A 26,684-nucleotide genomic window follows, 5' to 3' on the forward strand; every position below is an offset into this window, starting at 1 on the left:
AAGTGGGAGCAGGACTCAGACATTCATGGGGAGGATGGGACTCTGCTGACGTGGTCTCAGTGGACGTTATTTCTTTATCCTGCATCCTCCATCAGCCGGCCCCGGAGTACTGCAGCCTCCAGGAAGACCTGCCCTACCTGGACATGGTGATTGCAGAGACCCTGAGGATGTACCCACCGGCTTTCAGGTACGCCCGCACCCCTGGACCCCGTCCTCCCTGTGCAGGTGCCGTTACCCTCATCTGCCGCCGCCTGAGTCATCACCATCACTGGACTCGGCACCGGAGCCTGCGGCTTCCTCGCATGCCCAAGGGCACCAGGCGCGAGGCCTTCCACACTGTGACCAAAGTAATAAGGGTCTGAGCCATTTTCTTGTAGGTTAAGCACCTTCTCAGAGCTTCGCCTGTCTTTTCTCAGCACGGTCTTCCTCCCCAGCCCAAGCCAGTCTCTTGGCCTCTGGCTTTGTTCGCTCACTCACTGCAACTAATTATTGAGCATCTACTCTGTGCCATGCATGGGGAATCGTCCCTGTACAAAACAGATAAACCCCCGCCCTTGGAGCTGACATTCCAGGGGCGCCCATCCCAGGCCTAGGGTACGCCTCCCTGCCTTCCAGCAACCCACACCTACCCCATCTCAACCACCAGGCCAAATTCAGCAACCCTGGAAGCTGCACTGGGCCATGCCTCCCGGTTCCTCCCTGCCTCTCCTGGCATTTGTGGCTGTAAATACTGCAGGTTATATTCCTGGACATGTTTCAAGCACTCTGCGACATTTCTCCAGTGTACTGGCCTGAGGAGCAGAAGTCCAGTCTGCTTCCTTTAAACCCTCCAAACGAGGCACCCCATGGAGCACGGGTCTCAACTCAGGTCCCCAGACCCTCAGAGAGTGACCAGGTTTCAGATTCTAGAAACAGAGGCAACACAAAGCATTGAACTATCATTTCTTTGCATTAATATACCCCAAAAACCATATGGAGACACCTTCCCCACTTTAAGAGAAAGCGTGGGTGATCTGAAGGCATCTCGGACCAAAACATCATAGAGAGTGTGATTATAGTTTGTCCAAACTTTCAGATCCCGAGCAAATCCAGAGAATTCCCTGTGACTAACCATGCCATCTCCGGCACACAGAGTGTAGGGCTCCTGCCTAGGGGCCTCAAGGCACCCCTGACCTCACAAAGAGATGGCCACAGGCCTTCCCAGATCTCCCTGGGAGCCACAGAGCCAAGCGTCAGCCAGTCTTGGTTGTATAGTGATTTTTATCCAGCTTCCTTCCTGTCTTCCCAGGCATCTGTGGGCAGCTGCTATACACATCAAGACAAGGTTCAAAATAAGACATTCAGTGATAAAACAGAACAAAGGCTGTCTAAAGACAAGCAGCCTCGACGGGACCCCAGAGATGACCATTTATGGGGTCGCCCAGGCGCGGCTGCTGCTCCTGCAAGGCGGGAAACCAGACAACTGTATTCTCTAGAGGGGAAATTGACCGACTGAGAAAGACACACGAAACCCAATCAAGAATTCGTAACAACACCTGGTCCAGGTGGCACGTTGACACCCAAATGCTGTGGCCCACGCTCCTGCCAACCCTCTAGAAACGAAAGTCAGGGGAACCTCCCTGCTGCTGATCTCACCCCCAGGCAGGACAGAAATGAGAGAATTGGGATGCGGTTGTTAAAACTCCCTCACAAAGCCACACAGAACTTCATTATGACATAGAATGAGTCTAGACAGACAGTGGAGACCCCCTCGGCCCTGAGCCCAACATAGGTGTGATGTGGGGTACATGCTGTACTGCTCTGACTCCCTGTGCCATGCCCCCCACCCACCCACACACACACACAGGCTCAGGAAGAATCAGTGGCATAGTCCCGTGGAAACTCAGTTGCCCAACAAGCCATGGACCTGCTAAAGTAGGGCCCAGGAGTAAGAAGCACCAAGCTGCGAGCCCCGCAGGCAGCTTCCTGGGGTCCACCTTGGCAGGTCTCACTCCCCAGCCTCCCTTCCTGCACCCCTGCCCCTCCTTCCCAGAGCCAGGGCTTCTGCTACCAAACCACAGAAATGGGAGAGGGAAGCCTTTATTCTCCCCCAGACAAGAGGCAATTTGCTTCAGCCCAGACGTGGGATTTGGGGTGAACATGGAAGAATGAGTTCGCATGGTTTTACTGTTCTATTACATTACTCTCAGAAGAGCCTGTTGGCTTCTCCCAGGCTCTGACACAACTTAACCAACACCCTTCTCGGTAAAAGGAACTTTGTGAATGGGCTTTGTGAAGAAACCTGACAGTTCTTGTTGAAGGGTTATTAGTGTGAGCCCAGGATTCCACACAGTATAAATCAGCGGATTTTTCTGGCCTTTCATGTGGTCTGGTCTAGCCAGACAGGAGGCCCAGACCCTCTCAGGGAAAGGCGCTGCTGTCTGGCTCTCAGCGGGGCTTGCGCCCAGGGCAGGCTGTTTCCGGGGCAGAGGAAGAAGGGGTGCCCAGCAGAGCGTGTTTGATCCCCTTAGGACCAGGTGGCATCACAGCCCCACCAGCCTGCTTTGACCTGAACCGCTGTTTGTGACCAGCCCCAAACACATGCCCTGCGTGAGCAGCTTAGGCTCTGAGTCGGGGTCCCCACCCCACCTTTCATGCTCCTGCCTGTTCTATTAAAGCTCACAACAGACTGTTGAGGGAGCCACATGCTTCTTTTCATTTCTTTTACGAGCAGGAAAACGTGTCATAGTTTTATCTCCTCCAAGCTATTTAGAGACGCTCAGTCCTGCACCTGAAGTAGAAGCCAGCCAAGGTTATTTTGAAGGTTTAAAATAATTGTTTATGTTACCAAAAAATATGCTTATACTTAAACCTTAAATAATATATGCCCCACAGAAAACCTGGGCACCCCGGGCCCCTAGCACCCTCGGCCGCAGCGCCCCGCCCCGAGCAGGCCCGGTGGGAGGGCAGGCATGCTTCCGGAAGAGCTGCCCGTTTTATCACAAGCCTTTAAAAACAAGACGCAAACGGGATTATGCCGTTGGAACAACCGGACTGGGAGACTTCCTCTCCAGAACTTCTCCACAAGCCCGAATGTCCTGGAAGAACATGGAGGCGCTGGGAGGGCACGGTGAAAAGGCTTGGCTGAGCAGGAGCACAAGCCTGGGAGTGGCCCAGGGAATGACCCGCAAACAGGCCCCAGATACAAGCCCTTTAAAAGCGCTCGTGGGCCCCACACCTCCCCACCTGTCAGATGGGCTCCTCCGGCTTATGGACGCGAGCCAGGGGGCGGATGAATGCGTTTGCACCAAGGGAGGCCAAAGGAGCTAGAGGTTGCAAGGTCTGGGGCAGTAGATTAAGGGGGGATCACCTTCAGGTCCCCCACAGCAGGGGCTGGGCCTGCTGTCCCCCAGCTTCTGCAGCTGCTCCTTGAGCTCTCTAGTTTGTGTCTGCTCTTCACGGAGGTGGGGGTGACCCCGTGTCCCCACAGGTTCACACGGGAGGCGGCACAGGACTGTGAGGTGCTGGGGCAGCGCATCCCCGCAGGCGCTGTGGTGGAGACAGCGGTGGGCGCACTGCACCACGACCCCGAGCACTGGCCCAGGCCCGAGGTCTTTGATCCTGAGAGGTGAGCCGCCCCTTCCAATGGGCCCTGGGAGGAACCTGAAGGTGAGCGGGCTTTGAATCAGCAGAGGCACAAATTCATAAGTGCTCATCAAGGTCAGTTGCCTTGATGAGTTCTGAAGCGTAATTTCCAAAAGAAATAATTGTACCATTAAAAAGAAAATCCAATGGACCTAGAGATTTCGTGTGAGCAGCTCCCCAAGCCAGGAACCGCAATTCCAAATGGGTATCCGCTGTTAGCTCCACTCAGGAAAGAGGAACAAGCTTGCACCCGGGGTGTGCACTGGAAAACGTTTTCTTTTTAAAATATTGATGCCTGTTCCAAAAGTCTCAACTAAATTTCTTCCACATTCATGAATCTGGTGATGCTAACATGATAGGCCTGGGTCTCCCCTGCTGTCCCCTGCACGGACTAGGTCCTCTGTCTCAATTTCATTCCCAGGGCCCCCAATTTAAGATGCCCGAGCAGGCGTCCACACGCCCGTCCTCATGAGACTGGTGGCTGTTCCTTCCTGGTCTGATCGGGCAAGGGTAGGGCATGGGCCTAGATCATAGTAATTCTGCACAACTCCTGGAAACACTGTCAAGATTAAGTCCTATCAAAGAGCATCATCTTTGACAACAAAAAGGGGGTTAATATAGTGATGAAAAGGGTGGGCCAAGGCCTCCTTGGGCCCAGAAAATTCTAGTAGCAGCAAGGCGGGAGCTGGATGGAGGTGGTCAGCTAGCTCCGTGGGGAATGCTGTACTTGGCTGCAGACAGGCAGTTCCTAGGAAGGGCTTCAAGGGTTCAAGTACAGCAATCCCCAGAGGTTCAAGTTTCACTGCCTGAACCAGAAAGACCATGTGGTTTGGGGGGACAGCTGGCCAGTGTGGCTTGGATGCAGCCTCCAGGGATAGCCAGCGAGAAGGGCTCATGCCCCCCGAGTCTGCTGAGGAAGTGGGTGAAGGCTGGCATCAACCTCAGCCCTGGGGGAGTCCGGAGCCCAGGGTGCAGGTGGGGCCTGTGGTTTCTTTGAGACTTACCTTTCTGGATGATAGCAAGCCTCAGGCTCATTGACCATGCTCATCATTAACCAGGCTCATCGATCCGATCCGCCAGGGATTCTTAAGAGGCTTGGGGGCGACGTTGACATTCCAGGTGATTCTTTTAATTCAGCAGTGCCTTTAGGGCTTTGCAAATCAGGAGGTGTGCTGCACCCGAGTTCAAGCATCAGGAGTCACCAGCTCCAGAGTCTTAAGGACCGGTCCATGAGAAAATAGGATTTTGTTGACCAAGGTGGTCTCAGATGAAGGGGTCCCTCAGCCGGACCCAGTGGCTGAAGAGGCCCCAGGAATGGAGGCCGGGGTCCAGGTCCAGCCTGACCGTGCCGCCCTGCAGGTTCACAGCCGAGGCCCAGCAGCGCCGAAGGCCCTTCACCTACCTGCCATTCGGGGCGGGTCCCCGGAGCTGCCTTGGGGTGCGGCTGGGGCTGTTGGAGGTCAAGCTGACACTGCTCCACGTCCTGCGCAAGTTCTACTTTGAAGCCTGCTCTGAGACTCAGGTGAGCCCCGTTGGCCAGACACAGAGGTGCGCACCCCAGTCCTTGCAAATTCTAGGTTCAGAGGGGCACTGCCCGACAAACAAGGAGACTGGGATGGGCCGGGGGTTCCAAAGGGGTAATGTATCTGGTTGGGGTACAAAAGATTGAGGTACTGGATGGGCAAATGCCCACAAAGTTCTGTCAGTCAAGGCCAGAAAGAGGGAGGGGCACACTAAGCGCACTGCCCCGATGAAGGCGTGGAGGGGGGAGCCCCCTCCCTGCCTCACTGCCTAAGGTGCTCCACGTGTGGAGGGCTTCCCCAAGGTTTGTCTCATTTACCCTTGATCGTGACACAGGGCAGCAGGGACAGCAAGGTCCTGAAACAATGCTGATGCCGGGCACTCCCAGTTCAAGAACCAACGAGTGCCAAGTCCACTCTGTACTCCGGGACAGGCTCCTCCCTGCCTGCTCGGGCAGCTGCCCGTTGGGCTGTCTCTCCTGCCCCTGGACTAATCCTGTCTGAACCCGGAGGATTTCCTCAAATCCTAAAGTGGCCCCAGAGAAGTCCTCCTCACAGTTTCTCCCATTCCCAGCCCCTCCCCCCAGCAGCAGCTCCTCCAGGAAGCCCTCCCTGATATTGCCAGCTCCAACTGACCTCTCCTTGGTTTGTGACGTCCTACGATGTTTCAGGGTTGTCTAGACCTGATCTATCTAATAGGTAGTCACTCACCACATTTGACTATTTAAATTTTAATGATAAATAAAAAACTCAACCCCTCATTTGCACTCACCATTTTGAGTGCTCAGTAGCCACAGGCTAGAGTGGCTACAGGACCGGACAGTGCAGGGGTAGACCTTGTTTCTGGGACACATAACTCATGTCCCTTTCTGAACTGTAACCCCCAAGGACATCTAAAAAGCCAATCAGGCCCCAGCACTACAGCCTGGTGTTCTCTTTCAAGGTTCACATTGGCCACTGAATGGTCTGAGGGGTTTGTCAGCTCAGGGCTTCCTGGGTCATCTGGCGTTTCTTCCAAGCCCTCGTCCACATGGATGGGCTTCTTAGATGCACCTGAACAGCAGTGGGGTCAGGGCATGCATGAACAGGGACCAGTAGGTGGCCACTCACCCCAAAACCCTTTGGAAAGAGGGGTCCGCTCAATTACCCCTTGAGCAGGGCAGTGAGAGACTGGCAGGGTGAAGTTTGGGTGTCAGGCTTTCCTCTCCACTTTCTAGTCATGTGACCTTGGACCAGTCCCTTGTCTGAACCTCCATGTCTTCATTTGCAGAGTGAGTGACTTCTCCCTCGTTCACAGGCCTGCAGTCTTTCCCTAGAGCAGGAAGGGGAGACTGCCCAGCCCCCTTGCTGCTTCTCAAACTCCCAGTTGGGGAAGCTATTTGCTCCCTCCTAGCCAGCTATCCCCAGCCCACATACCCACAGCCCCATACCCACAGCCCCGCTTCAGAACCAATCTGCTTTCCAGTCTGTAGATACTGTGAACTGTGACACATCTTTCACTCTATTTTAGGTACCGCTGCAGCTAGAATCCAAATCTGCCCTAGGTCCAAAAAATGGCGTCTACATCAAGATTGTCCCCCGCTGACACAGTGTTGCCAGGGCACCCCCAAATTCAAAGAGAACACTTACGTGGAAATTCGGGACTTTAGAAAAAAGCATCACAGAAGCAATTGAAAGGGTGCATGGCCCCTTTCAATGTAGCGTTTCCTAAATACTTCACAAACATTTGCTGCACCTAGCCGGGCCTCCTCCATGGTGTCTGGACTACTGAACAGCTCCAGGGAGGACTTGTCGACTCAAATATCAAATGCTTTGACAAAGAGCCCGAGAACTTGTTTTGAAAGACACCCAGCCGCAGGATGGGAGGCACCACGCACAGGCAGCTTCTGGTGCGTCTGAAAGTGAAGATCCCCAGCTACTCAGCCTCAGCAGGGGTTCAAAGCTTTATTGCGCTTTCCTTTTCAGGGGGAGGGGTGGGGGGTGAGGGCAGGGGTTAGGGGGTTGCTAACTTTATAATAAACTTCAGCATACAGAAAAATGACAGAGGCTGCAGCATGCTTTTCTTCTAGAGAGACTCAAAGAATCAAAACACAGAAGATTTTTAGTCAAAGTAATTATTACGTTGCTGAGTAGCTGAAATTTAACAAAGAACTTGCAACTTGAAGCTGCTGCTCCCTTACCAGCAACCGTGTGGTCATGGCTGCTCATCATTCCACCTCCTCAAGCCTCAGTTTCCTCATTTGTAAAACCTGGCAGCCACCTAGATCAAAGACCCCCTTCCTGGTTAAGATGTGAGCAGCGTTAAGGGGATGAATGTTGCCACACCAGGGATCTAGGAGCTGACCCTCTTCAAGACAGTCAGACCATTCTAGGGTTCCACAAACCCACGGCTGTGAATACCACCTCTGCTGTCTGGTCTACAGCCCAGGCTAGAAGTCCCCCTTCTCTGCCTGGATTCCCAGAAAGAGGCAGACTGGCTCCCCAGCACCACCCCAGTCCAAGAGTTGCCCATTCCCTGGAAATCCATCCAGCCCCTCACACAGTCAGTCCTCTTTGCACCCCTGCTGCCCCCCGTGGTGACTACAGCCACTGCACCCTGCCCTGATCCCTGCCCCTTGCCGTGGCAGAACCTCATTCTGCAGAGAGGCCCAGTGAGCAGCCAGCTCCCTGCTGGGAGCACAGCTCTGCTCCTCACACCCCAGCCCCGCCCATCAGCGGTGGGGTTTCCCCCACCTCTGTCCAGGTGGTCACTGTGTCCAGACAGAGGTGAGGCTTCCTGAGGGGAAAGACCCTCTGGACTCCTGGTCCTTTCGGCGTTGCAACCCACGATCCCTAACTTAGCTCCAGTCCCACTGCTCATGCTCACGCCAGCTGACACAGGGCAGAAAATAGCAGGGAACAGCCCCTCGGTTCCCCCCAAAACCTGTCAGCTGCATTTCAACTTGGTCCTCGCCACCTCTTGGTAGCCCCCTCACCCATCACTCTTCTCACACACACAGGCTCAGACCCCACCAGCTCTTGGCACCAAGATTCTGAGATTTAGGGTCATCTGACCTCTGCTCACAATGCCTGCCCCTCCCCGCCTCTGGGCCCATGGTCCCTCTCGCTTTCTGGCGCAAACAGTTGCTCCTCCTGGCTGGTTTTCTGAAAGGCAGCAAGTCCCGGCCCACCCCCCCACCCCCCCCCCCCACCCCCGCAGTCCTCAAGCTCAGCAGTTCTGCTTACCCTCCTCGCACCGCACCGGCACGTGCAACCGACGGCCAGCCAGATGGGGGCCCTCATTACATTTGAGTCTTAGCAGCAAGCACCTGATTTAATGGTTCGCCGGGCTCCAGCCCCTACCCCCACTGAAGTGCAGCAGGCCCGGGGACTTCATGGAAAGCAGTGCATGAAATCTCAGGCTCAGGACGGGGGAAGCTTCACGCCACGCACTCGTGGCTGGCCCTGCTGGTGTGGAAGGCGGGATCCATGTCGCTTCTCCATTCTTCCAGTGGCCTCACACATCGGGCCTCACACATCTCGGGCTGACCTATGTCAGGTCCCCGACCACCCCTACTCCTGCTCCAGGTCTGAGGACAAAGCAGCTGAAGTGGACACAGTGTGAAAGATTAGGAAGATGGGGCACAGGCAGGGAGCCACTGAGGTCCAAAAGGGGAGGTGGCAGATGCTATCACCTGAGGGGCAGAGACCTTGGGATGTGCAGCTGCCCTACCAGCCAAGTCGACCATAAACTGCTGTGTGCAGAAGACACACCCAGGGAAACCACCGTATCTACAACAGTTTGCTTTACAGTGAATCTGGGGCTTGTGGGGTCTGTGGTTTAGCAGGAAAGGAAAAAAACCCCAAGTGTGTAACTTCTACACAGCTTATCAAACCGTATCATCATGTGGCCATATGCCTGGCGCTCCTCCTCGGGCTGGGAAGAGGCCCCAGCAAGCAAGGACCTTGAACTTTCGGGCTTGCTGGCCTGGTGACACATCCACACACAACCCGCAAGGCCAAGTGCCCTGTTACACCCCAAAAGAGCCGGCACCCGGCAGGTGCTCACTGCACAGACGCTGAATAACGAGCAGCACCTCCCCTTTAGATAAATACTCTTTTATTTCCATACTCTGTTGTGACATTTGCAGCACAGGTGGCCACATCTCATGGGGACATAAAACCACTTTTAGAGGGTGTCCTGTGTGCTGAGGAGGTGCAGGGACAGTTATTCATGGGTCAAGCCCCAGAATCTTGGGGAGCCACTGGTCCCTGTCACCTGCCAGTTGAACGGGCTTCCTCTAGATGACACGGACTCAGCCCAGGACCAAGGAAGCCTGCAGGGACTCGCTGATCACCTCCCATAGCCATTTGTCTGGCCACGTGATCTAAGGGCCAATTCCAAGTCTAGAAGCCCAGGAGAGGCAGCACAGCTACACAAGGGCCCATGCTCCCCTGGGCCCCACAGAGAAGTTTTCCTCACCAATGGCTACTTCATCATTTGGACAAAAATAGAGCCCACTGACACCCCCAAAAAGTAAATCACTAAAGAGACAGAAACTCTTAAAAATTAAAATCAATCGATAAAATCTAGAAACTCTGTGCCTAGTGCTCATCAGCCACAAAGTCAACAGAGTACAAAATAAAACCCGAACATCCTAGTAAAAGGCAGTAACGGGCTCCTCTACAATCACCACCAGTCACATCACCAGCGAGCCCAAAATGACTTAAAAGTGGACACTATGGTCAGCGAGATAAAGACTATAACTTCATTGGGAAGTCAACATTAAACAGTTCATTAAAAGTTTTTTGTTAAAAGCAAAACAGCGCTTTCCTGAACAGCTACTGCAAGGAAGACACGCCAGAAAGGCCCGAAACGCCCCCACCGCGAGCTCACTGCCGGCCGCCGAAGAAGGAGGCCAGGGAGGCCAAGGAGAGCAGGTTGGAGGAGCCGGGCGGTGGGACTGTGGCCCCGGCTCCCAAGCAGCCGGTCGAGGTCGTGTACTGGATGACATACTCAGGGTACACTTGGTGTTTCTCGAAGATCACGAAGATGGAGGGGTCGGACGTACTGTTCACGCAGCTGTCGTAGAAGAGGTCCCCCTGGCCCTCCTTGGCGGGGGGGCGCAGGAAGGTGGGGCTGCCTCGGGTGAACTCGCCCACCAGCACCCGAGCCAGGAACATGGTGTAGCACTTTGTGTCGGACTTACAGTAGTGGTGGGAATACGCGGCGTCCCGGGCAAAGTAGCTTCCTGCAAGGACACACGCGGTTCAGCGGGGGCCCCAGAAGGACAGCCTGATGCGGGCAGAGGACACACCAGCGTCCAGTCAACCAGGTCAGGCCGATGGCCTCCACGCCTCCGTCACCACCTCTGTCCTCCTCCTTGCTCCAGCTTCTCCCTCCCGGAGGGCAAAGAGGGCCCCAAACTCCAGGACATAACACTTCCATGTTTGGTATTTGTTACCCCAATGCTGAGGGTCTCTGAGCATCTCACTCATTAAACCTCTGGGCCTCAGCTTCCTCACCTGTAAGAGGGGGCTTAGTGCCCAACTAAGGGCTGGTGGACAGTAACCAAGACACGGCAGCCCAAAGCCTGGCAGCATCAACCCTGTCAAACAGGCCCTGAGCTAAAGCTGCCATCACGCACCGCTGGCCCCTGTCCATCTTGACCCCACAATTCCCCATGGGGTTCAAGCTGATGGACAAGGGATGGGGTGGGAAGAGAGACAGCTGACTACAGCGTGCTTCGTTAGCAAATTTTCTGGTCTGGTAGCCAGGTTGCACTTACAGAAGACGAGACCCTATTCTGAGGGAGTGTGATGGGGGGATGGTACGACAGGTGCCACCTGCCTGCAATGGTTCAGGGAAAACAAAAGGGGTGCTCAGGCCAATGAGGCGCAGTGCTAAGAATGTCCAGGTGAGATCTATGCATGAGAATTTTTCCACACTCTTGCCACTTTCCTGTGCCTTTGAAATTATTTCCAAATAAGGTTTAAAAATAACCAGGAGAGGGGCCTCCCCGGTGGCGCAGTGGTTGAGCGCTGGGTTGCGAAGAAGCTCGCAGCCTCTGCAGCGCCGGTTTGATTTCCAGCTGCTCCCCGGCCACCGGAGGAGGGTCCCACATGGCGCACAGACCTCTCCTGCCGCCCGCTGCTCCCCTCAGCGGTGTGCTTTGGTCCTTTTGCCTGCTCTGCTCCCTGCTCTGGCTCTGGTGAATTCTCTCACCCTCCCGTGCTTCTGACTGTACCCAGTGCTTGTATAAATAAATAAAAATAAACCTTTAAAAAATAATAACCAGGAGACAGGAAGACACTCAGATAACCCACGTGGTAGCTGGATGACAGCCACACAAGTGTGTCCAAGGTGCACCGCCTTCTAAGAAAACAGCGTACGGTCAGTCTCGGGATTTGACTCGCAGGCGGAGGCACCCGCTTCCCTGACACTCACCATCTTCTGGGGCTGTCACTCAGCAGGGACACAGGCCCAACTCTTCAGGGAAGCAAAGCCCCAGTCATAGCAGGGCCACCCCTGCTCAAATTTTGGGTGGGACAGCCAGTTGCACATTCAGGAGTTGAGAGTTGGGGGCCAACCATGGGTGTCCCCACAGAGGCCTGGAGATTACTCCTGAGCCTGAGCTGGCTCAACCCCTCACCTCACAGCTGCCTGCTCTCAAATGGTCCCGCCATCCCCTTACCCTTGCCGTAGGATGTGCCGTGGAGCCCACAGACTCGCCAGTCGAAGTTCTGCTGGCAGATGGCATCGACAAAGCTGGCACTGGTGCCGTGGAACAGCTGCCTCTCATCCACCGTCTTCCCTCCGTTTCTCTTCTGCATCTGCCCTCTTTGCCTAAAACCACAAGAGAGAGAGGAAAGTGGGTGGGAGGCGGGGGGGTGGGGGGACCACACTACACAGGTCACCCAGGCCAAGAAGAGACACGTGACCAAAAATGTTGAGTCAGGAGACTCCTGCCACCAACTGGGGTGGGGAGGTGGCAAGAGGCTCCCTACTCCTCCACAGCGCAAGGCCCCCCTTGGCTCCCTGAACTCCCACAGCAGACCTGTCCCAGGAGCCAGCAGCCTGCCCACCACCTCGGCCAGGTCTCAGACACGGATTGGGGGCTGGGGGGGGGGGGTCATCCTCCCTCTCCTGGGCCAAGTGATCCTGACATCATCGCTGGGCGCAGAGAACAGATGGTACTGCTCCACCCCCTGTGGGGACAGGTCAGCAGGAGCCTAGGCCCACCAGGGTGACCTCATGAGTGTCTGCTCCCCACACATGTGCCTGGGTATCTAAGTACATGCCAGTCCTTAAGCATAAAAACAAGGCCCTGGCACCCTGGCTGCATGACAGGGGCCTATGCTCCCAGGGCAGCCAGTCCCGTCATCTTCAGGGAGACAGGAGGCGAGGGTGGGTGCGGGCTCTGTTACCGGGAGGCCTCAGTGCACTCAGCTGCCAAGATGAGCTGTAGGAAGGCAGGACCCAATTCCTGATAGTGTGCCCACTACCCAGGATGGCCCCCAGGCCCGGGGCACAGTCACTAAGCTACTAGCCTCCCACGGACGTGAGTCACCAACCCCCTGAGAGCAAGCCCCCACACACCACTGGAAGACTTCCCAAAGGGCCAGGTTCTGGACACGCTCGATCTTCTGCACAGAGTAGCTGGGCAGGGTGTGGTTGAAGAGGCTCCACACCTTCTGGTACTCCTCCGAGGACAAGCTGAGGGCAATCTTCTGCAAGGGGCGAAGATTTTCACTGTTACTGTTGAAGTGTAGGCTCCAGATCAGCAACTTCCAAAGGTTGCTCAGAAAATGTTAAAACTGCCAGGAAGCCCCGACAGTAGTCACCATACACCAAGGGTTACCCCTTGGAGCAATTTTACGCACTTCCCTTGGATTCCCTGTGAGACTTGCTGAAGGACGGACATGTCATCTGATGCCAGCACACCCTGGACGTCCCTACCCTTCTCTGTACCCACACGGCTCAGACCACACAGTCCGCAAGACCCCACAGCTGATGTCAATAAAGCGGAGCACATGCACTGGGTGGAGGAGGGCCAATCTCCTCGGGGGTGGGGGTGTTCATTTCATGGAGGCTATTCTACATGAGCACCCATATCACAGCCTGGGGCAGAGGCCAGGCTGGCAGATGGGCACAGAGCAACCCAGGAGCCTAGCTGTTTGTTCCCCCCAGCTGGGCCTGCCTTCCCCTTAGCGTCTTTTGACAGGGTTGGGGGAGCCCTGACCAAAGCAGCCAATCTTTACCACACACTAGGTGACAATCCACCTGTTCCTGCAGGAGCAGCCTGCACCCCAACCCATTCCGTGCTTCTGCCTCCACCAGGCTGAGCATAGTACAGCCACTTTGGGGATCCCTGGGAAGTTCCTCTATGTCATACCCTTCCCCTACCCCAAGTCAGTGCTATAACCACCCCCTCTCTCCCCAGAGAAACGTTCTTAGGTTTCCTGCAACTCAAATTCTGACTCTGCTTTCCCTGTCCCCCGCTCAGGGGACGTGGCCACACTCCTCTCCCTCAAGTGCAGAACCAACCCTGCCCTCCCAGCCCAGGGACTGGCCAGAGCCCCATACCTGTCAAGGCCCACGTCCTCCATCCTGCGTCCTGAGCTGTGCTCCTTCCCCGTGCAGCTCCTCCCACCTCTGCCTGTCAGAGCACCAGCAGGTGTGGACCAGTGATGCTTCCCCAGTGCCCTGGGCGCAGCAGCTTCAGCTTGGCGCCTGTGGACACCTCTCAGGACTTGCCTGTCTTCCCGTCCTGCCTGTGCTGTTGCTGTCTATGTGCTTCATTCAGTTCAAGATGCGGCCTCCCAGGACAGGGACTGTCATGTCCCAGAAACCAGTTTTTGTACAATGTCTGGCGACAGGCCAACAAGAAAAGCGAGTCAAGTGGCCACGTGCGCGGGGCCACACTGTCCTGAGGACTTGACCACACTCAGCCTGGCTTCCAAGAGCCAGCAGGCGCTACATGAGCTTTGAACTAACGTTCCTTTTCTTGTCTTCTAGTAGCTAGCACTTTCCAACAGCAATTTTCATCCCCTCCCCCCTCAATGTCCTTCATCATACTCATATTGCCTATTTTCCATTTCTTGCTTTGTTAGTGTTTATGGGCTAAGTAATTCTTAAGCTCCTTATTCCTGCTCTTACAGGATATATCCAGTTCACAGTCCTTCTCCCACAACACATCCTCCCCTCAGGACCACCATCATCTCCCAGATGGTCATTCAGAATTAAGATCTCCAAGACCTTAAAAAAAACAAAACAGGGCCTCCCCTGGTGGCGCAGCGGTTGAGCGCTGGGCTGCGAAGCTGCCCGCAGCTTCTGCAGTGCCGGTTCCATCCCCAGCTGCCGGCGAGGGTCCCACATGGCACGACAGACCACCTCTGCCACGCCCGCTGCTCCCCTCAGCAGTATATTTTGTCAGTCTGCCTGTTCTGTTCCCTGCTCTGGCTCTGGTGAATTCTCTCACCCTCCCGCGCTTCTGACTGTACCCAGTGCTTGTAAAAATAAGTATTAAAAAAAAAAAAAAAAACCCACAGACAACTCTGTCCTCCTCCCCCATAAGCCCTGGACTGGTAGCTTCTTTAGCTGCTCACCTCACCTACGTGTAAAAACACCCTCTATGCCAGCCTGAAGTCACCAGAGTCCCATACCTTAAAGCCTGGGTCCGGCAGGGCCGACAGGTCCCAATGATCTGGGATGTTCTTTGGGCCTTGCAACTTGACGTCACTACCAAATGTAAACAAAAACACTGAGACACTCTGTTCTGAGATAAGCAAGTCTATGACAGGTAGCCACCCCTCGCAGACACCCCATCTGAGTCTCTGCATTGCATCCCATAAAAGCACAGGGAAGGCGAAGAAGCACGAAACCACAATATCCACTGCATGAGGGCGCCTCCAGCTTTGCCTATGTGATCAAAACTGAACAATTAGGCCTGAGGGTTCATTTCTCCCTGGCATCCCAACTTGCAGGGAAAGGAGAGAGCACGAGATGAAAGCAACTCACTCAGACCCTTCCCCAGAAGAGTGAAATTCAGAGCTCTGAAACTACTCCCCCACAACAACTTCAGTGAGGTATAACTGGCATACAATAACATTTTTTTAAAAACATAAAATTGATGTCCAAACTCATTTGCTGGTAGAGACTTGATTTGTTCTGCTAAGAGTCAATCTATGGTCTCTAAAAGGTCCCTTTTAAAGTGACTGCATATTTTTTACTGCAGAAATATTAACATGGGTAATTACAGGGTGTCACGTAACATAGCATTGTATGTGTGATCTTTCTAAAATTAAATAAATATAAGCTGAGTTTGAAGAGAGAAATGGCCCAAAGGCCTAAGCAATAAGGGCTGTGAAAATAGAACTCCCGATCATTCCTGCTCCTTTTCAGAATGCTCTGTTCTTTCTACAATAGCTCTACCTTGTTTTTGCTGTCAAGACCTGCTGTACCTTCATTGTAAGCCTCCAGAAACTACCAGAAATAACATTCCAAAGAAAATGGCACAGTTTAAAATTAACTAAGCAAAGTCCCAACTAAGCAAGAAACAGCCCCACCAAGACTTAAGATAGTGAAATTATCAGATTATTAAACAAATTATTCTTCTCATGTTTAAAGAAATAAAATACAAACTTTGCAAGAAAGAGAAAACTTCTTTATCAAAAGATCTAAAGGATTTGAAAAAGAACCAGCTTGAGCTTCTGAAACTGAAAGACACAATCCTGGCTGGTGACTGGACAGGTGTGCTGGCAGGTCAGTCCGCCAGGCGAGAGGGCTGGTGAGCTGAGGACATGGGGAGTGGAGTTACCTAGAGTGAGGCACAGAGCAATAAGGAAATGGAAAGGGGAGGAGGGAGGAGCTAGGACGTGGTGAAGAGTGAGAAGTGATGAATCTGGTGAGAGGGTCACGGAACCCCAGAGAGAGAACAGGTGGAAGCAATTTTCAAAGAGAATGAATGAGACGGACCAGCCCACAGAGTTAAGCAGCCCGAAGAGACTCTGACAGGATGAACACACACACCCCACACGCCCCGGGGCGACTGCATAACACCAAGACAAATGGGAAATCTTAGAGGCGGCCAAAGGACAACAAAGGACAAAGTGGGATTTTGGCAAAGCCGCATCAGTCAGACAGACAGCGAGTTTCCACAGCAGGAGACAGCAGAGGCAAGTCTTCAGTGCTCTCACAGACGAGAACTACAACCCGAAATTCCACAGCCAGTGAAGATGTCTTTCAAGATGGAGGGCAAAATAAAGCCATAGGCAGGCTAACCAAGACAGTCCCAACAGATCATTCATCTAAGGAAATTTGAAAAGATAAAGTAGAAAAAAATGTAAGTAAACTGAATGACACGTTCATTTTTGTTTGAAAATAACAGTAATGAAATTTGAGAAGCTGAGAGGAAGCTAACACTGCACTTCACATGCAATGAGGTGACATAGCTAAGCGCAGCGCGCATGCCGTGACCTCCAGCACGCCTCCTACAACACAGTGTGTAACTGCCGAACTAGTGGGTGTGGGGGAGGGAGTAGTGGAATGAAATGACCAAAAATATCTGGAACATTAAAAAAAAAGAAGACCCAATCACATGAATGAAGTATTGTCACAGAGGATGGGAGGATGGTAAAGAACTAGCACAGATACCTGGTGCACACGCGCCATTTTGAAGTCCTGTCTTGTAAGAAGCAGCAGCTCCTATTCTGTGACCCCTCTAACGGTACAAGGAGAGTTGTTCCCGAGTCGCCCACCATGGGCGTTCCCGCTAGGGACCCAAGCAGACTTGCTGGCTGGAGTTAGGATGCCCATGGCTGCCGCCACAGAGGGAGGAACCACAGAGCGGGGGTCAGAGGCGACAGAGCTCAATAATCCCTCGCATCGTCCCTGGAATTCACCAAATACTCACCTTTATTTCTGTCATGAAATAACATGACACCCTGAAGACTTAAGAGTGACAACAAAAAAGATCGCATCTGAAAAAGGAGACAGATTTTTTTTCAAGCTTCCCCTAGGTGGGCTATGAGCAGGAAAAGGACATCCACAACAAGTAGGAGCCGGCACAGTGGAGAAAATTCTAACTCCTCAGCAATACACAGGCGAGACCAAGACAGCTGACTGAATCCAGTCACAGCTCCTGCTGTCTGCCGCAGCACTGCATGAATACAGGCAAAGTGACTTAACTGACCAAGAACAAATACAACAAACCCAGGTCAGACACCCTTTCTAATATTTTAAGAAAAATAATAAAAAGTTAATAGAAAAATGGGCAAAAGACAAATAATCCATAGAAAAAGAAACATAAACGGCAGATACATGTTAGGAAAAAATATTAAATCTCACCCATATCAGAAAGCAAACTGAAATGACAGCACACTCTCCCACCCATGAGGCCTACAAGGCCTGAGTGCTTGGGCAATGTGAACCACAGGCGCCGGGGGACTGCAGAGCAGTCAGGTGCCAGCGACTAGAGGACAAAGAAGAACTTAAATGCTTTGATTAAAAAAAACAATAAAAAATCTGACTTTAAAAAAACCAAAACAAACAACAGAAAATTTCAAAGAGTTGTTCAAAAATCTCGGCCCCAACTTATGACACAGTAGATACAATCATTTGGAGATGGAGAGAAAACATCAGGCACTGGACTGTTACGACTTCCTCGCTATGCTCTGAATAAGTCTAGAGTCAGGAAGAACTTTGGCTTTTGGAGAAATCTATATGAGAATATCCTCATGACTCAGGAACACCACTGACACACTGAAAATTAGAATGCCCAATTATGTGCCTTTTTTCCCCAGTGTCTTGGGTCTTTTTCCTTGTGTCTGGTTTGTTCCCTTCATGCTCTATTAATTGCACGTGCATCATTAGAATAACATACCTAGCATTCATCTTTTTATAAATTTACACTGTATTTTGTTGTTTCTTCATCCATGCTAATACTTATCTGCCTGCAGTGTGCTGAGTGTACACTCTCAGCTTTGTGAGCTCTCAGCTCTTCCAGGAAACACAGACAAGCACCACAGCTCTTTGGTCCTGCGTGAGGGGAAGTACACACACGCAGACGAGGGCAGGAGATGCAGGGACGTGCTGAGGCGCAAGTCCCATTTGGGGCTCCCACCAGTCCACAGCAGGTTTTCTCCCCGGCCCCCGCCCCCCCTGCGTTCATCAATTTTTCAGTTTCTTTGTACATCATTGTTCATATTTTTACAGTATTTGATTTCTCCCCTCAGGTATAATCTCTATCAATATCCATCACCACATCACCTATAACCATCACCATGGTCCCTTGTGCTCTTCCCTCCCGTTTTGATTCTTTTTCCTCCCCCTCCCCTGCTTTAAGCATCAGTTGCCTGCAAGTTTTGTCTTTTTTTTTTTACCCTATGTTGGTTTCCTTATATTCCTCCTATAAGAAATACCATCCGATAGTTTTTTTTGCCTTCCATCTTACTTCACTGAGCATAATCCCTTCCAGCTCCATCCATGTTGCTGCAAATGGCATGAGTTTACCTTTTTTGATTGCTGAGTAATATTTCATTGTATATATATACCACATCCTCTTGATCCAGTCATCTGTTTTGGGGCATTGCTTCCATATCTTAGCTATTGTAAATAGTGCTGCAATAAACATAGCAGTGCAGGTTTCCTTTTGAATTAATGTTTTGTGTCCTTTGGGTAGATTTCTAGGAGTGGAACTGCTGGGTCATATGTTAGCTCCATTTTTAATTTGAGGGTCCTCCACACAACTTTCCATAGTGGTCGGACCAGTTTGCATTCCTACCAGCAATGTAAAAGGGTTCCTTTTTCTTCACATCATCGCCAGCATTTGTTGTTAGTTTTTTTTAATGTGGGCCATTCTCACTGGTGTGAGGTGGTTATGATTTGCACTTGTGGTTGTGATTTGCATTTCCCTGACTATAAGTGATGCTGAGCATTTTTTCATGTGCCTGTTGGCCATCTGCATTTCCTCTTTGGAGAAGTGTCTTTTTAGCGCTTCTGCCCACTTTTTGACATAGCAAGTTTTCCTATGTGCAGAATGCACACCCCAATGGACACACATAAAGTACTAAGTGCCCCAAAGAGAACACCTACCAGGTCTGCTTCACCTTCACATCCTGGGGAGACACAAATTTGGGTCTCCTGCAAACCTTTCTGATGGTGCCATAGACCAGGTTTTTCTGAACAAAGGCTGGAGAAAAAAAAACCCATATTACATATACATACATACACACACAGGACAGTGATGTTTTACAAACACAAATTAAAAGGGGTGGAAAGCTAATCTCAATGTGGAAAGCCAGAATCAATCTGTTTAAAATAAGGCAGTTTTTAGACATTTCAAATATTCATAAAGAAAATAGGCATCCTTAGGAGACTGAGTTTAATGAATAGATGAATGATTAGTAATTGACATATCAATTATACATGAGTGCTTTTAAATTGTTCCTTCCAATCTTGCTTAAACTATTATTTTGCTTAGCAATTTTTCCCAGATTGGATATAAAAAAGCTTCAGCTCAGTCTGAGACCGAATTACCACATCTTAAGTCAGTGGGAGTTGGAATCAATCTAATTTCATTCACGACATTTTTCCCTCAGTTTGACTAAGCTGACTCAATAGATGTCTCCATCTCTTTAAACCTGTACCTTCCTTGCCACACTCCCACCTCAAGATCCTCAGATTCCTTCTCAGTGTGGTGGACACTGCTCCTTGGGGAAAAGTTTAAATACAAAATAGATTACACATCCCCAGGAAAACCCTGTCAAGTCTCACTTGCTACACTTAAGCATAAAATCTTTTTTTTTTTTTTTTAATTTAGAAAGCATTTTACTATTACAATCTGTAAAGTTTTATTCCTTACCTCAACTTGAGCCTAAGTGTGTGTCTTCTATGTAGCGCAGGTTATTCAGCAAGAAAGGGCACTCCTGGGATTCCCCATGTCCTATTGGGGAGCCCAAAACCTAGACATGGCTGCCACAACCCCTTTTGTCATCCACACTCAACCTGCCACAGATATGCTGCCAATTAGCAAACTCCTAGGGTTTTTACTGGCCTATTGCCTAACATCTCAAACAGGTCTTCATGAAATTAGTTATTCATGATATACAGACTGGCAAAGGTACGTGGGCCCCAAGGTAAATTGAGGCCTTTCTCCCCCACCCTAAAAGAGGGCACAGGCTAGGCTAAATCCCTAAATAAGCTCTGCCCTTAGGGATTTTGTCCTTTGGATGCAGCTCATGTCAGAATTCTGCCTCTGGAATCTGCATATTTGTTTTGAATAACTGTGTTGAGACAAGATTCTCTCCAAGGACAGAGCTGAGTCATCCCCGGCCCTACAGAACAAGTCATATGACCTGTTGTATATGTGCATTCCTCAAATTGGCTTAGTCGATAAATGAGTGGCAGGTTTGGGTCTGAGAAATGCTTCCATCATAAGCCCTCAGCACCTCACTACCGGGTAACTCACCTGAAACTTCTGTGGCTGCTGGTATCTAACCCCTCACATTAAAAAAAAAAAAATAAAATAAAAGACCTGTGCCCAGGTTGAGCTCTGGTGGTCACCTAACACACTTGGATTTTCCCTGCAGTTGCCAGCAAGCAGCATGTGTATATCTTTCCTATGCTTGGTTTACTGTTCCGTCCCGGGAGATGGGGGCAGCACGGGGCACTGCTGACATTCTTGGCTTATTTATTTCGATAGTTCCCAAATATTTAAAAGGAATATTTCAAACCATTATGAACCAGAGTGCGATGGATCTGGTGACACTGACTCAGGCAGCTGGTGCTCTGCAGCGGGCGCCTGAAACTCTGCTCTGAAGCAGAAGAGCTTAGGATCCTGAGGAGGGCACAAAGGGTGGCAGCGAGCCGACCTCATGCTAACCCGCAAGGGCTACCAAACCCTGAGCAAAACCAAGTGGCTCACAGCAAGCAGTCACAGCAGTTTTTGGACAAAAAAGACCCTTTGCTGCCCTCCACATGGAACAAAGGTCCAGAAGAAAGTAGAGCACACAGGATGTTGTGTTTAAAGGAAGGCCCACTTAGTTCCCTTACAACATGTTTATCCCTCAGAAGGACTGAGAGCTTGAAATATGAATTTAAAGACTAAACTGAACTGAACAGGGCTGGACTGATATATCCATGCAGGAAAGGCTGAAGAGAAGCCACATAAAAATAAGAACTTAAAAAAATTCCCACAACTTGAACACTGGAAAAACATGCCCAGTGTGTCAGCCTGTGTACCTGTCACAGGCAAAGGTCTGCATCCAGGCAACTGAGTTACGTGTGGCCCTACCTGCCACATGCTAACCTGGCAATGCACCCAGCCGAAAGTGCCCACAGAAAGATGAAATAACACGCTGGGAGTGGGAGGCCAAGCACGGCTGAGCCCCTTGTCAAGGACCAATTCTGAGATAAGGAAGCATCCACGACCTCCAGGGCGACTACCTCTGCAGCGGGGCTGGCGCTGCTGGCCTGCATGCTTTGCTTAGGGTGCTTACCCCGCCTCTGTCACCCCCATCTCAGGCATTTCTACCCTTGGGGTGGTGTCTTCTGTTCACAGGACCACTACCCTCCTGGCAAGCAGTACTTCAGGAAGGGACTACACCCTGCTCATGTTTTAATCCCCCCAGTTAATGTGGCAGGCTCTGCTGGGGAAGCAGTACCTCTGAAGTCTAACTCGTATTTGTGCTTCCCAGCCTGGAACTTCAGGATAGCCGCTTCAGAGGCAGATCCCGGTGCACAATATGCCAGGTAGGCCTTCTCCACATCACTGCTGCTGACGGTGGTCACAGGGTGCTCCATGCCCTGCCAGAGAAAAGTTATATACTACGTGACAGCAGAACCTACAACAATGAAAAAAGGCGCTAAACACGACTGACCCCACCTCGCAGACATGCCCTAGGTGGTACCAACACCACCCACATGGAGGTGTTTCCAGGGAGTCTCCTGTTCCACGAGAGGTTGTGCACACTGACTATCCTGTAAGAAGGTGTGGGGGCATGGTCAAACACAGAACCTAAGTGCAGGCTGTCTGGAGAAGAAAGTCCCAGAAGAAAGGCCCCAAAGTTGTGATAACGCAGTTTGGGAAGCCAGCCAGGGAAGGATGCCCCCAGGGTCCCATGATATCCCACCAGCTCCCAAAAAGTTTGTCCCCCAGAGAGGAGATGAATCAGGAAACGAACACAAGAGATGGCATATCTGCTTAGGGTTTCTCGCCCGCCTGAATCCCTGCACAGCATCACCAGGTGGGCTTGGTTCAGGAAGTGTGGCCAGCTGTCATGCCCTCTCTCTCTTTAATGTCAGCCACAGCTTCTCCCCTCCCATTCCCAACCACCCCAGAGTGATGCTAGAGAACTTTCCTCAACAAATTCACTTGCAAGGAAGCCTGGGAAGACAGGCAGGCAGACAGGGGCAATGATGAAAAGAGATCAGATAGAGCAGCTGATGAGAAAAGGCTGGTGCTAGAAAAAACAGAGGCAAGAAACAAGGGTTCGAGTCAGGGAGGCCCCCCGATGAGAGTGGCAGTGTCCAGCTGACCCATGGGGCAGGGGGCAGCCACGACTCTGTCCTCCAACCAGCCAGTATCTGTGTCCTAAGCCCCGAGAGGCATCCTCCTAGGCATTCCTAGGGAGACAAAGTTCCCTGCCCTTGCGCGGCTCACATTACGCTGCTCCCAGAAAGAAGCCATTCCAAATGCAGCTGAGAGTGAGAAAACAATGCTTTAATAGAGGTCCCACAACCCAGAATAACGCAGGTGTCTATTAGACCACAGACCCCAATTTTCATTTTGGAGAGAGAGTCCCTACAGACATGGTGACTTTCCTATACTTGTATCTATCTCTACAGGTGATTGGGGGCGTCTCCCTATAAATCTGCTCCATACATGATCATCCTTAAATAACTGACAGCATCAGTGATTCATTCAGATGTCCAGTCAATACCTAAAATCAGTATTCTTATTCATGCCCACCATCTATAAACTTGCTGCCACTGATAAGGCAAAAAACCAGCTTTGAGAAGCCTGAAATTTCATCCCACAGCCACACAAATGCACCTGCACACACAGGTCCTCTCTCCAGAGTCACCTGCTCAACAGAGATGCACCTTCCTACCCGTTTAGTAAAACCAACAAAGAAACGTGATCTCACTACAACCTGCAGTCATTCCAGCTCACAAGCCCCAGTCATCTGACCACTCAACAAGGGAAGCTCATACAAGTCAACTCCAGCAAATTTAGTTCTGCTATAATCCCCCAAAGCAAGCAGGTCACATGGGGACCTGGGATCTCTGGTTCTACCAAGTTCGCCCTGAAACAACCCTAAAGCTCGGGTCTGGAATAGCTCCTCTGGCATGGGCCTGAAGGAGAAAACCCTCACTCCCTTCCCATTCCATTTACCTGTTTTCCATATTCCTGCCAAGAACCAAACTCATCAGTCCAGTACCAAACCCACTCAGTGGTGAGGATGAAGTGTGGGGGCTTGGTGACCGAGGAGGCCGTGGAGAGGCGGCGAGCCTGGGCGGTGCCAAACATCATGATGTTAAAGTTCAGGCAGTCAAAGTGAAAGCTACTGGCAGACTCAGCGCAAAGGATCCTGCAACAGAATGAGAGAGACAGACGGGAAGCGCCACCGCCAAGGTGCACAGGCCCCTCCGTCCCCACCGCCAGTCTCCCCGAGGACGGGCTGGCGGGTGAGAAGGGGAGCGCGACAGCATACCACAAAACAGTTCTCGTGGAGGGAGACTTTCTGACTTTCTCAGGTCAGTTTTGCTGGGCAAAAAAATCAAATCAGGGTAATATGAACTCGCTATGACATTCCTTTCATGCTATAGACAATGCTCATTAAAATATTCTTTTAAAAAATATATTGCTTACCTGGCAAGAAAGGGAAAAACTTACAAGCCTAAAATGACAACTTAACATACACTGAGTATTTACTGTGTGCGTCAGACCGAGATGAAATGCTTTTTACATGCTACAGGATTAAGGCTTCATAACTCTATGAGGTTATTTCCATTTCACAGATGGGAAAACAGAAGCCCAGGAATGTCAGGAAACCTGCCCGAAATCAAACTGCTAATAGACAGGAGAGCTGGGGTCTAAGTCAAGCACTCTGGCCACATGGCCTGCAAACAGGAGCCATGACCAAATCCTGGGAGAAAGGTGTGTCCCTTTAACAAATGGTGCTGAGACAACTGGCTACCCACAATGTAGAAGGATGAAGATGGCGCACTCTCTAGAGACAGACATAAGACCCACAACAATAATACACATAGAAGAAAATACTATTGTTATACTTCGTAACAATGATAAAAATGTTTTTGGAGACTTGACCCATCAGTATGAGAAATAAAAGCAAAAATAAACAATTGGGATTATCTCAAATTAAAAAGCTTTTACAAGGTGAAAGAAAATATAAGTAGATTAAAAAGATATCACACTGAATCAGAGAAAATATTCACATATTACACACACAGGGGTTGAATTTAAAATATACAAAGATGTATTCAACTTAATTTAAAAAACATTAATAAATGAACAGGTCTAAACATACAATTCACCAAAGAGGATATCTAGAAGGCCAATAGACACGTGGAAATATGTTTGTCACCACTTTTAATAAGAGCTGCAAAAACTCATTATGAGAAGTGAAAAGCATCACTTTATATTGTTAACAGGCTCCATGTACTAGAAAGAAAAAAATTTCAACTAGTATGGTCATGCATCACTTAACAATGAGGATATGTTCTGAGAAATGTGTCTACCAATGATTCTGTTGTATGAATGTCAGAGTGTAGTCCATTTAGATGAGGTTCAAGAACAGGCAACACTAGTTGGCCACTCATGGTGATATACTTGTCAGTAACCTCAGGAAGAAGCCCCAGTGCCAGTGAGAATGGCTGTGCCTTACTGGGTGGCCACATTCTGGCACTCTGCCAAGGTTGAGCTGGTTCCTCTGACCCCTGCTGAGATGCTTACAGCTGTTCAGAGCTTGACAAAAACAACCAAAGGTGCTCAAACTGGTGGTTGAAAACTGTTCCCCGTTAAGGAATCTGCTGAATGGTTCAGCACCCACTGAGGTGTTGTCGTGGTTCTACTTCAGCAAGATCACAAGCAAGTGTGGCCTCATTGGCTACCATGCTGGAAGACCAGCCTTTAATATCTGGTGATATCTGGCTTGTTATGGAGTGTTCCTGGACCATGTGTCATCAGGCTGGTATCTGAATGAAGTAAGATAATGTGTCCAGCAACAACAACAAAAAGCCAGACAAGACTGATCTATGGTGACAGAGAATGGTGGCATATGGGGTGGGTACTGCCTGGAAGAACGATGAAGGGGCTTTCTGGGTGATGGAAATGATCTCTGCTTGGACTGGAGTGTTGGCTAAACAATGCATAGGTTTGTCAAAACTCATTGAAGTACACACTAATATCTGTGCACTTCAGTGTATGCAAGGAGAGAGATGGAAGGGGTGGTACAGGAGCCATTTCATCTCCCAAGGGGAATACTTCATTTCATTTGCTTCACCATTAACAGCTGGCACCTGAAAGCACTCTAAGCACAAATTTGTTTTACCCATTCAAAAATAGGCTCAAATTCTCTTCTTGGCAACTTATTTCAGTAAATTCAATCCAAGGTAAGTATTTGAACATGAGGCTACCAGGGCTCCTCATCTATTCTGAGCTGACTGAGTGAATGAAAATCCTGGGACACACTTAGGAAAATACAACAGGTAAAGGAGGAACAATAAACAGAGGTTCAGCTGCATGACTTCATAGGCCAAAGGCTAAAATTTCACAAACTACAGCTTTGTGCTTTTCTGCACTTAACGAGTATGATCAATCCCAGCCAGAAGTAATTCAGAACTTATATGGTACGCTCCTTTCCCCACAACTCCTCCCTGAAAGGAGAGGCACCAGAAACTGCCAACTTCCATTAACTTCCAATTTCCAGCCCAGTGTCCACCTCTAGACAAGTCTGTGGGGGGCGGGGTGGGGAGAGTGAGAGAGAGAGAGAGAGTGTGTGTGTGTGTGTGTGTGTGTGTGTGTGTGTGTGTGATGAAAAGTAAACCCTGCTGTGTCTACACTTCCCACATCACACACAAAAGACCAAGCATAAGGCAGACATGAGTGACGTATGTCATACCTGTCTTTACTGGGACTGCTATATGCCTCTTCAATAAGCTCCATTTTGTCCAAATCCTTCCACTTGCCTCCATCCAAGAACTGCCATCGATATGGCAGATGGAAATGAACTTTATTGCACTTATCTAAAGTAAAAACATGCAGAAGTAAAACATTGGCAATACACAGCATGGCATGTCCCATGGTTCTTACTCGTGGGGTGCTCCTGCTAAGCCGGAAACATTTTGGGAATCTGCAGGTGAGTCTTTTAGTGCAGTCTCAGCTGATCATTTGGATACTGAAATACTATGTATTTCATCATAAACATTTTTCTTTTATGTCTTCCTTTGCTGCAGGACATCACAGTGATGTTACTTAGCGTTGTGTGTGGACAGGTTACATTACATATGAATTTCATCTCATGATAGTCAAGATG

At 50.5% G+C, this 26,684-nt stretch overlaps 2 protein-coding genes across 2 annotated transcripts in view; one reads left to right on the forward strand and one right to left on the reverse strand.

Annotated features, from left to right (window-relative positions):
• Positions 1 to 7,072, forward strand: part of TBXAS1 (thromboxane A synthase 1) — a 133,106-nt gene extending 126,034 nt beyond the window's left edge. Inside the window, exons 10-13 of the mRNA XM_054692725.1 lie at positions 96 to 187; positions 3,470 to 3,607; positions 4,984 to 5,146; positions 6,655 to 7,072. Coding sequence (XP_054548700.1) covers positions 96 to 187; positions 3,470 to 3,607; positions 4,984 to 5,146; positions 6,655 to 6,729 — 468 coding nt within the window. The 3' untranslated portion in view covers positions 6,730 to 7,072. The remainder of the gene's footprint in view (positions 1 to 95; positions 188 to 3,469; positions 3,608 to 4,983; positions 5,147 to 6,654) is intronic.
• A 2,154-nt stretch (positions 7,073 to 9,226) lies between these two features.
• The window catches only part of PARP12 (poly(ADP-ribose) polymerase family member 12), a 32,412-nt gene continuing 14,954 nt past the window's right edge, over positions 9,227 to 26,684 (reverse strand). Inside the window, exons 5-12 of the mRNA XM_037514371.2 lie at positions 26,271 to 26,394; positions 23,522 to 23,717; positions 21,789 to 21,930; positions 19,219 to 19,315; positions 14,790 to 14,865; positions 12,724 to 12,854; positions 11,819 to 11,970; positions 9,227 to 10,375 (exon numbers count right to left, since the gene is read on the reverse strand). Of these exons, the coding sequence (XP_037370268.1) occupies positions 10,017 to 10,375; positions 11,819 to 11,970; positions 12,724 to 12,854; positions 14,790 to 14,865; positions 19,219 to 19,315; positions 21,789 to 21,930; positions 23,522 to 23,717; positions 26,271 to 26,394 (1,277 nt within the window). The 3' untranslated portion in view covers positions 9,227 to 10,016. The remainder of the gene's footprint in view (positions 10,376 to 11,818; positions 11,971 to 12,723; positions 12,855 to 14,789; positions 14,866 to 19,218; positions 19,316 to 21,788; positions 21,931 to 23,521; positions 23,718 to 26,270; positions 26,395 to 26,684) is intronic.

Source organism: Talpa occidentalis, unplaced genomic scaffold (assembly GCF_014898055.3).
Source record: "Talpa occidentalis isolate TD23 unplaced genomic scaffold, MPIMG_talOcc4v2.1, whole genome shotgun sequence".
In the NCBI taxonomy this organism is placed as follows: Eukaryota; Metazoa; Chordata; class Mammalia; order Eulipotyphla; family Talpidae; genus Talpa; species Talpa occidentalis.